General features: G+C 41.4%; 1 protein-coding gene across 1 annotated transcript; it reads right to left on the bottom strand.

The window, feature by feature from the left end:
• Window positions 1–4724: 4724 nt before the first annotated feature.
• LOC149202154 (uncharacterized) lies at window positions 4725–7160 on the bottom strand. The gene is made up of 3 exons (XM_089401500.1): window positions 5730–7160; window positions 5335–5388; window positions 4725–5228 (listed from the first exon to the last, which is right to left on the bottom strand). Exons 1-3 carry the CDS (start codon window positions 7158–7160, stop codon window positions 4725–4727), a joined length of 1989 nt encoding a protein of 662 aa, XP_089257626.1.
• Between the last annotated feature and the right edge of the window lie 4548 nt (window positions 7161–11708).

Genomic DNA, 11708 nt, shown 5'->3' with positions numbered 1-11708 from the left:
CATGGGCATGATAACAAAATCAAAGAAGAAACAATAAGAGATATATTAAAATAAAAAAAATCCTACAATTTTAATTCAAGATACCAAATTAGCATAAGAGGAAGAATTCTCAAAGTAAAAAATTTGGAAACAGAGTTCAGGGTTAGCAATAGTATCTAATGGAGCCTTAGATGGAATACTCACACTTTAGGAGTACACCAATTTGGAGGTACAATTTTCTATTGTTTTAAATAATTGGGCATTACAAAGATTCCACGCAAGGCCATGCAGTTACTGCGAAGGGGTAGTGCAGTTGTAGCTGGAGCCAGCTAGTTTTTCTATTGGATCAGTCGGAATCTGCCGAGTGAAGTGAGGTAAAACTCACTCGAGTTTTCTGCCATTGTATTTCTCCGTCACTGGTTTGTTGGGAGGGCAACCAACATTTGTATTCAGAACTTATGCTTAATAATAGAAAACCCTTAGAGCTGCTGCACCGGTTTTCCCTCATTGGGTTTTTATGAGGATGTTTAGTTCAAAAATAAGTGTGTCCTTGTGTGTTTGTCTCATTTATTTTTTTTCAGTACTTGATCTGTATATTTGTGTAGGCTTCCGTGTATTTACATTAATATTTTCCGAATATTTCTGAAAATATTTCATTGGAGGGGACTTCAACACTACCATTTCCACATTAAGAAAGAAAGGAGGGAGCATAGAAAAAGATTCTATGCATGAGAAAATGGAGGATTTAATCACTGATCGAGATCTTATGGATATTAAGCCATTGAATGAAAAATTCAGATGGAGTAATATAGGAACTGGCCCAGGCCATATAACAACCATATTAGACAATAACATATTCTTCCTTCAGGATTTACATAATTTCTTCAAAAATAAATCCTTTAGCTATCTCAGAACATAAACCAATTTCTCTTTCTATGGACGCCCCTAAGAATTACAGGCCAATTCCTTTTAGATTCAGTTAAGTTTGGTTACATAATAATGAGGTAGAACAATAGTCACAAAAGTCTAGAAGACTAACATAAGAGGCTCTCCTTCCTTTATATGGGAATCTAAATTAAAAGTGGCAAAAAGAAAGAAAGAATGGAAATCCAAAGAATATGTAAATCCAAATCAAGAAAGAAAGACGCTTCAATATTCTTGGGAAAACTTCAAAAAAAAATGGAAGTAGGTGAAGTCATTGAGGATTTAATTCAAAAAGAAAAAAACTTGACCTCAAAGTGCACTTGGCTTACATGAGAGGAGGAGGAATGGAGACTAAGATCTCGAAATATCAAAATAAATTTAAAATGCTCTTATAATTATATTACACAATATTAACAATAACAATTTATATTTATAATTAGGGGTGGCAAGAGCTAGGGTGGGGTGGTGGTCATACACCCTGAGAACAAACAGTAAATCAAATTTGCTTGGGGACTTGGAGAGGTGAACAATAATGTTGTGGTAGCCTATGCTTTATACCAAGGAATAAAGCAAGTTGTTCAATTGAATGTACAAGAGATAACAATGATAGGAGACTTCCTCCTCATCCTATCCAAATTATAAGTAAAACTCTCCCCAAGGACCTTAAACTTGCTCAGATTATCAAGCACATTCTTAATCTCCTCTATCTCATCCCCAAAAACTAATTCTTCTCTGTTTTAAATGTGAACAACTCAAGAGCGGATGAAATGGCTAATAGCTTGTAATTTTTGTTTTTCGATAGACAACTTTTGATGCTTTTACAAGTGTTGTAATAAGTTTACTACCAATAACTATGAAAAAATGAAACCTCTAGAAAAGAGAGACATTATGAAGTTAAAAGGAAAAACTCTGGAAAATGTTATCCAATCAATTTTTGTATGTACAATCTAAGCTTTAAGTTTAGAATTTTTTAATATAAAATCTCCAGAATTCCTATTAAATAAATAATATTTATAATTTATTTAATAATTTAAACTGTAATGACAGTGTAACATGTGTGAGAATATGAAAAATTTGATAATAATTTATGGGTTCAAATAATTAGTCCACATATACAAACATTTTGCTAAAGCAGATATATTGGCCAACGGTAATGTGGCTGACATTGATATAATGGAGTTTCACTACTCATGTCCACATATAACACTCAATGCACTCTCCCTACAATAACATCACAATAATGATATTGCTTATCAAATTACATGTTTCACTTTTATTTATTGGACGAAAATAAAAATAATTACCCATGGAGATTGAAGAGGGGTAATGCTTGCCTCCAAATTAACTTGCCCACAATGAGGCATGGACCCTCTTGCTTTGACACATTTTTAATTTATTTTATACCTGAATTTTTTAGATGATTATATAATATTTTACTTTTATAATCTAATTTCGGGATGTATTATGTAATGTATAGCTTTAAATAGTTTATTTGTATTATAATTATTTTTTTAATTATTTTAATAACAATAATTTTCTAATTAATGTTGGTGATTGTTTATTTTTTTTTTCTAGTTAAAACTAATCTATCATATACATAAACAGAAATTAGTTACATCATTTCAAGACAGAAAGAACCAGTTGCCTATAATGGCAGCTTGGAACAACTGAGACTGCAATGTCCGAGGATTTAACCAGACCAAAAATAGACCAGCCCTCGCAGGGGCTCCCGCAAAATATCAGGATAATCCCGCGCAGGGGAAAACAGACACATCCCAACCATAGAAGAAGAACCTGGTACCCAAGACCCACACAAAGACAGTTTGCCGACATAACAAAAACTTGAGACCAAAAGAAATAATCAGAGCAGCTGTAGAGGCCGAAAGGCTAAACAGAAGAGTCGCAGAGACCTGGAACGATGGCGCCGCTATTCGTCCGGTTCCTCCTCAACCACCCGGCACCACCCGTATTCCTCCACCTCCGCTGCAGTGGGAGCAGTTTCCATGTTGACGTCTTCGCCTTTGCTGATCATCTCCTTCTGAGCCAGAGGGCGATTTGAGACATCCTCTGGTGTAGCCATAGGCGTTTCCATAACTGTCTCTGAACCATCAGCAGGCTGCTTCCCGCGATCATCTTGAGAGTCGCTGCCGTCGTGGGAGGCTTTGATGAAGAGAATCGAGACATGGGCACTGATCCGGGGGCAGTTCATAGAACTATTGAAGTTGAAAATGGCAGAGCCAAAGGCGGGCGTGGAAGCAGAATCAGGAGCGCTTGAGTCCAGGAATTGATTGGACTGAAGAGGGTTGGCATCAAGGGAACGATGACAATTGCAATGACAGCAATGGGGATAGGAAGCTTCTGCAGGAGGGCGAGAAGACCCCCCACGGGAGGTGCCACGACGGCTGAGCATACGTTGTCTAGGCCTGACCATAATTGAAGGTTCCGAATGGAAATTACACAGCGCGTAATTGAGGAACAAACCATACCAGGGGATACCACAAACCGACGGTGAATTGAACCAAACGGAAAGATAGCATCTTGGAGCTGCTCGCAGCTCCAGGGGTTGCATAAACATACCCTGGGGAAGAACCATGAACATACCCTAAACCGGCGCAGTGAGATCCAACCCCCCATTGCTTTTGACATAGCTGCCTCGACCTCGAAACCCGTCCGCCATTACTGCGACCTCCATGCGAGCTGAAGTGCCGGACAGAGCATTTAAGCGTTTCTGGAGAATAACAAACATTTCATTCCCGCGCGGCCAAAGACAGGCCTGCGCCCATGTGTTTCCCTTGCGACGGCGCATGGCTGGCATGTGGCCGCAATTAAACGTGCGTCCCATCCAAGTTGTCACCCGCAATGTTGGTGATTGTTTATTAACTATATAAGTTGAGTGGATTTAATAGTTAAGAGTTTGTGTTTTTTCTTATGAGGTCACAACTTACGAGTTCAAAACTAGAGGGGTAAAGTATGTATGCCTTGTTAGAATTAGCAATCAAATCACTACGCGGAAATGGATTTCATACATCGATTTGGTATTGGCTTGACCATAACCTTAAAATTAGATAATAATAATAATAATAATAATAATAATAAAATAAATTTAGACTTCTTATAAAATTGTTATTATTTAAAAAAATTATGTATAAAAAATGAACATTTTTACCATAACATTACAATTAAATAATAATAATAATAATAGAAAATGAATTTAAACTTCTTATAAAATTGTTATTATTTAAAAGAATTATGTATAAAATAAATTTGGACTTATATGGTTATTATTTAAAGGAATTATGTATAAAAAAAAACATTTTTATATCAAATGTTGTACAGTTACCAACCATAGAATTTGAATTTAGTTTTATTTGATTTGAAATTCTAAACTTTGACTGTGCATGTACACCCATATACATTTTTTGACACCATGCTAACGGCCACATTAAATTCCCTAAATTGTCGAGACAAACCTGACACATTGCCTTTGCTTTCAAATAAGTTTTTCCTCATCTGGAGGGAATAAGTTTTTTTTTTTCATAAGAAAAAAAGCTGTAATAGTGTTATATTAAGACATGATATAGTTCTAGATTGTACATATGATGAATATAGGAAGGCCAAGTCAAAAACAGAGGAGAGGTTCTTCTGTAGCAGATAGCCTAATGAGATTCGAGATGCACACATGCATTGGGAGACCAGCGCCCAAGTAAACATAGATGGGCAGAATAAGAACATAATCCGTCATGTACAGGAAAGTCATATGTTTGAATATCAAGATTGGAAGGGCCAGAGATAGATCAAAATAGACAGATGAAAAAGAGAAATTAAAAACCCGGAATGCTGAAATCCTGTATGGAGTGGGATTCGCCGTCGGCAAATACCATCAAGGACCAAGATCCTGTGCTGAGGAGGAGGCCTTCCTTTGACAGACAATCTGCCTCCTGGTTCATTTCCTGGAAGACGTGCTGTATGGTGCTTCCTGCCAACTGTTGCCAATAGAACATAATTCTTTCCAGCCAGCAAGTGAGGTGAGGGCATTGGATGTGGCTGTAGCCACTGACATGGTCGATCATAAGTTTTGAGTCCTCGAAGATTGAGATGGGGTGGATGTCAAAGAAAAAACAAAAAGCAAGAAGACCTGCGAGAGCTTTAGCCTCTTCCAAACTGTTTGTGCCCCTACTTGCATTCCAGGACAGATAGTATTGTAGGTTCTCGTCCATGTAGATGACCGCCCCACAACCGCAAGAATGTCTCTGTGCAGCACCGTCAAAAAAGGCCCTCGGGGATCTTAGGAAGGAGACTGATAGACCACCACTGTTGGCACGTTTCTGTATTGAAGGCTTTTTAGGGACGGAATCATAAATGAGGACAATGTTTTGCAGAATTTACAAGAGGGGCTCCTTTGCTCCATTGAAGATTTTGTTATTTCTCCACCGCCAGGCGCTCCATAGTGTGATAATGAATATCATTCTCAAAGTAACGCTTTGCCTACACCACCAGTCGAAAGCAGCCGGGATAGATACGTGAAGGAGAAGAGGAAAACGGTATAGAGAGGCTAGTTCCCTCCATATGCGCTGCATCGAGTTACACTGGAAGAACATATGTAGATTTGTTTCCTCGTCCAGTTCGCACATCTGGCATCTGCTCGGCCCGTGCCACAGTCTTTTCCTCAAATTTTCCCAGGACAAATTCTTGTTATAAAAAACCAGCCAAGAGAAGTAAATGTATTTGGGGGCGCAGTCTAAATTCCAAAATGTTGTCGGGAAGGAGGGGTGAGAGAGCACTGACCTGGAGCTAATCATATCGGCGTAGATATTTTTAACACATACCAGAGAGTTTGCATTTGACAGGTTCCATGTTAAGAAGTCCTGGGGCATGGTTTTGATAAAACCGCAGCTTTTCAGAACCGAGATGATCGAGTCCCATTGGCTCGACAGAGACTCTGGCAGGTTCAATTCAGCGGCCGATTTCCATATTGGAAGGGGGCCGTGCCAACCAGAGATCAACTTATCCCATGTAAAGTAGCCTTTGCCATGGAGGAAAAAAAGAAGCCTGTCAGAAAATGAAATGGATTCGCGCCCACTCATAATGGGGTCAATACCGATGATAATTTTATTGCCTGACTGTAAGCTCCATTTAAGGTTCCCAATAAAATACTTCTCTATTTTGCAGAGACTGTTCCAGATGGGAGAGCCGCACTTGATCCCAATCCTTTCAAAATGGAACCAGAAGTCCACACTTTTTCCCCTCATATATTTCATTCTGATGATATGACTCCAAGGACCCGTCCCGAAGATCCCCCTCCACAAGGTTTTGCACAACAGTGCCTTTCCGAATGTTCGCAAGTCCAATAAGCCCCAACCGCCAGCAGATTTTGGTCTGGAAATAAACTCCAAGGAGGCGAGATGATATTTTCTTTGAGCCGAGGAGCCACCCCAAATGAAGTTTGCCGAGATCCTGTTTATTTCCTGTATGATGCTAGCCGGGAGGAAGAAGACATGGGACCAATAAACAACAAGCTGTAAGAGGACTGCTCGGGTTAGGACGATACGTCCAGCCAGAGTAAGACTTTTAAATTCCCAAGCCGATAGTTTTTTATAAAATCTATCAATGAGCCACTTCCAGTCGCCTTTGGAGTAACCCTTTGCCCTTAGGTGGAATCCCAAATATGTTACTCCATTCCCGATAGACCTTATACCGATTTCAAACAATTGAGAAATCCAGTCCACCAGATCCATATTGACATTGTTGTGGTATATAATTGATTTGGACTTGTTAATATGTAAACTGGTGGCCCTTTGAAACCTGTTAAGGATGTTGAAAAGACATTGCCATGTAATCCTGCACAACATAGCAAAAATAAGTACATCATCAACGAATAAATTGTGTGAGACAGAGGTGTTCCGGCATATCTTTACAGGCCTGCATGAGTTTTCTGAAACAACTTTATTGATGAGAAGACTCAAAGAGTTCATTGCAAGGATAAAAAGCAGCGGCGATAAGGGACAGCCTTGGCGTAGGCCCCTTTCAGCTGAGAAGAAAGGGGTAGGGATGCCGTTAATGATGACCGAGTAATTCACATTCTCGATGCAAGCCATAATCCAATTGATAACATTTGGATTTAGTCCAATTTTTGCTAAAAGACACCTGATAAAGCCCCAGTATAAATAGTCAAAAGCTCTCTGCAAGTCAATTTTTAGTATGGCTGCTTCAGATTGGTTTGTGGACATGGAATATAGGCACTCTTGAGTGATGGCCATGGCGTCCAAAATGTTCCTACGCTTCAGGAAAGCATGTTGGTCCCTTGTTAATGATCCGGCCAAGGTCGCTTTAATCCGATCAGCTATAATTTTTGTGATAATTTTGAAAGAGATGTTGCACAGAGATCAGTCTGAAGTCTTTGAAGGAGACCGGATCCTGATTTTTCGGGATTAGGGCAATCTGAGTGGAAGAAGTGTTGTGGTGTATATTTCCAGAGATCCTCGATGCCTCGACCATCCCCAAGAGACCTGTTTTGATGGAATAAAAAAAGTGGATGTAAAATTCGATTGTCCAGCCGTCAGGGCCAGGACATTTGTCCTTCTTAAAGGACTTCATGACTCCTAGGAGTTCCTCTTCTGTGACGGGCTGGAAGAGCTCGTTCTTTTTTCCTTCATCAAACATTTGGGGCGCCGGATCAATGCTCCATAGGATGTCCTGGAAGTTGCAGATTTCTCTTCTTTTGTATTGTTCTTTAAAATGCCTGACGGCCTCCCTTGAGATTTCTTAGTGAGAAAAGAAAAAACCTCCCTGTCCATCGCTGATTTTCCAAATAGTGTTCTTTACTATTCTAGCATTTGCAAACCTGTGAAAAAACTTGGTGTTCCTGTCGCCTTCATTGAGCCATGTTGCCCTACTCTTTAGTCTCCATAAGGCTTCCTCATCCTTGAGAATATGTTGCTTTTTTTTTTCCAGCTCATATATTCGACATTTTAAACTGAAAGGAAGAGAGTTTGTTTTCAAAAGGTTGGAGATATTGTTTAATTCCTTTTGAATATCTTGAAGAGCTGATCTGTTTAAATGTCTTTTTTTAATTTGCCATGCCTTTACCATTTTTTTCAGGGAGGACATCTTATCTCTGAAGGTCGCCAGTCCGTTAGCAGACAAGTCCTTCCAGGCATTAAATATTTCTAGCTCAAAAGCAGGATCCTGAAGGCAGGTTCTGTTGAATTTAAAAGGATATCCACGCCTGAAGCCCGCATCCTTCCAGCAGAGGGAGATAGGCCTATGGTCGGAAATGAACACGTTTTCAATAGCCGAGAAAGGCATTCCCAATTTGTCTATGATGCTGGCATGGACAATGAAACGGTCTATCCTTTTTGCTATATAGGCCTCTGCAATCCTACCATTACTCCAGGTAGGCATCATTTTGGATGGCAACACATCTATAAGATTCCTGAGGAGAAATTCATTTCTGATTTTGTCTGAGAGCGGCTCTCTCTGATTGCAATTTCCCCATCGTTCTTCTGGGCTCAAAGTAATGTTGAGATCGCCAGCAATCATTAAAGAGTCGATGTCAAGGATTTCAGAATCAAAGAACTTATCCCAGAATAGAGACCTGTTTCTATAAGGGGCATAGATATTCAGTATGTTGATGGGAAAGGAATGTCCTCTAAAAACTGCTGATATGAGAATGCCAGCAAAGCACTTATAGGCTTTGGCATTGATCCATGAAGGGTCCCACATAACCGCTAAGCCTCCCGAGAGACCGTTTGCATCCGAGGCTGCAATGTGCCATAATGGAAACATTTTCCTGAAATATGAGATGGCCACCTGTTTGCTGTGCATGGTCTCTTGTATAAGGATGATTTTTGGCCTGGCAGAGAAGAAAAGGTCCTTTAGCGCCAAAAATTTGAGATCTGCGCCCAGACCTCGAATGTTCATAGAAATGATGTGAGTCATTGAGGGGGAGGGCCAGCCACGCTTGCTCTAAGAGGCTGTTTTACAGTCATGTCAGCAATGGGGACATCCACTAGAGACAGGTTCCTTATACCACCATCCGGATCATTTGTTCTCCCCCTGAAATGTCTGCTTCCACCCTTATTCTTCTTTCTAACAGTTATATTTTTGGGGAGTTGGGGCTAATGATAAGGGGAGAAGGGAACCGGGGCTTATGAATGGTTAAAGGTTCCAATTCGAGGGATTTCTTGCGTAACAGGAAGTCCAAGTCACCGGCCATTAAATTTGAGGGAGAAGATGAAGGGGAATTTAATGGGGTGTCAGATACTAGAGGTTCCTTACCTTTAATGGAGGGATGATGAGCCTTATCGGGGGTGAGCGATGATGAAGAAATATGGATGGTTTGAGAACCCACAGTAAAGTTTAAAGGCTTGGGGATCAGTGGGGGGGAGGGAATAGGATTTTCATCAATAGGTTCCAGGATGGGATGAGAACATTGGTACGGGAGCTCTCTGTCAGCGCTGAAATCAGACAAGGGCATAGAGTCCGGCATGAAGGATCCCAGCTTGGAACCGTGGCGAATGGGGTGATCATGAGAGAAGTACTGTGGAGAGAGAATGGATCCATGATCCAGATTTGTGGTAACCCGAGCATCCTCCAAATCTATCGGAGTCCAGCTGACCGAGGGGGAATGCTTCTCTTTTTCAGAGGACAGAGGGGAGGCTGCCCAGAATTTATCATGAAACGTCCTTCTCTTTGTGAGCGGGCACCGGGGGCAGCTTTTTATTAGATGTCCCGTCTTGTGACAGGCAGAACACCTAAAAGGAATACCCCAGAAATCGAGCCTTTGGTTGATTTTTATGTCCCTCCAGGCAATCTCTATGTGGTATGGGAAACCACCCTAGTAAGTCTTTTCGATGAGAATCCATGCAATGTGCTTGTCTTTCTGCCCCAGACACCTTGGGTCTACGTAGACAAATCTACCAATTGAATTGCCAATCTCAGTCAAGGTCTCCCTAGACCAGAGCTCCAGAGGAAGATTTGGGAGCTTTACCCAGATTAAATTGTTTGTGGGGGTGTTTTTTAAAGGATCATAACCGATATACCAACGGTGGAGAACAAGGAAACTTCTCCCATGAACCCATGGGAGATTCTAGATGGCTTCAGCATCACCCACCTTTAAAAAATGGAAACAGTACCATTCTTTCATGAGCTTAGACACTATTGGGAAATATCCGATCAGAGGCTTCCATTGGGATGCAAGCCATTTTCTCATTTCAGCATCATCCATTTCGGGGAAGTGCCATCTCCCCACCAAGGCGAGGGACTGTAGGCTCTCTATGCGCTTAGACAGATGGATGTTGTCCAGTTTCAGGGCTGCCGGCGGAGGAGAGGTCCTAACAGGGTTCCGTGCTTTGTTATATCTCTTCGCCCCATCATGCGTGACTTTTTGGGAGCGGACACTAACATCGGCTGGTGTTGTTGATTTAGTAACCACGTCAGCCAATGTAGTACGCCAGTCACCCGCTTTCGTGGCACCATTCCAGGTCTGCTCAGCAAGAATGGTGGCGCGCACCATGGCCTCCGTGGCCGACACATCAGACACATCCTCCATGCTAGACCAGCTCGAACTCCACGCCGGGACAGAGACTGGGAGGAGTCCTTGAAAGATTATGCAAATCAGGAAATCTTCTAGAATTAAAGAGGTTAGTCCGGCCGCAGGACAGGTAGCACAGGAGAGTTAAAGACGCCTGAAAGGGAAAAGACGCTTCTGACAAAACAAACCGGCATAACTGGAGGCACAGAGAGAAAAGTTAGATGGAGGGAGGATTACGAAGACGGGAGAGAGTACCACCAGATAATGAGGATCAATCTAGACTTTGAACATAGGACCCGAATGGAATGTAGTAGGAGATATGATGTAGACGGGCTGTCAGAAGACTCGATGATCAAGAGAGGCGCGGAAAAAGAAGAGAACAATTGTCCAAAGAGAATTTACTAACAATAACTGCATCTTAGTGTATGGGTATGGGCATAAGACCGAAAACTGAGGGAAAACAAAACCAGGTCCCGTGAGCCAGAAACTGGGAAGTGGTTTTCCGGTTCTGTGCAATGGATCGGATGGAGAAACAAACTCCTGCACAAGAGACTATTCCTGAGAGAGATCCTAAACCAGGCAGCTTCCTAGTAATTCTAAAAAGAGAAAATTAGGAGGCATCATGGCAGTCAATGCAGCAGCAGTAAATATGAAAGGTGCACCAGCAGGCACCAAAATTTATCCTAAAGTCCGAGCAGGGTCTATGGATATATATGAAATGTTTCAACTTGTGGAATAGCGAAAACATGCTTAAAAAACCAGACAGGGGCCCTGGACCGTTCGCAGCTAAAATGTACTCTTATCCAGAAGAAAAAAACAGTCCAATATCCAATAAACTGTTGAATAAAGTGTCAGATTTACCCAGAATCATATTCTCTGTCAGCGTGCAAAACCATATTACGCATTCTAAGACTAAGGACTCTAGCTATTCTCAGACAATGCCAGCTTGCTAATCAATGGAGAATAGATAGAGCAAACTTAATTACTTAACTAGGACTGAAGAGAACGTAGCAGATCTATAGATAGGATCAAAATTTATAACAGTGCATTAAAAAACAGAGGACGTGGAGGAACTGTCATTTACTAACCTCTCGCAAAGCGAAAACCAGGAGCAGAGCGATGCAGACCCTCCGGCAAAACGAAACCAGGACCGCGAAGCCAGTAGTGAGAAGGAAAAATAGTGAAGAGATAAGGCGAGAAAGAAAGACCATGCGCTTGAGCGCGCAGGGGAGGAGCCGGCTTTCATTAAGAATGCAGAGCTGAAGAATTAATG

The sequence above is a fragment of the Pinus tabuliformis genome, chromosome 2_1 (assembly GCF_031772625.1).
Source record: "Pinus tabuliformis cultivar Carrire ecotype Pingquan chromosome 2_1, CPIR1, whole genome shotgun sequence".
Lineage (NCBI taxonomy): Eukaryota > Viridiplantae > Streptophyta > Pinopsida > Pinales > Pinaceae > Pinus > Pinus tabuliformis.
Note: the sequence above shows the minus strand (reverse complement) of the source record. Positions and strands in the feature narration are given on the sequence as shown.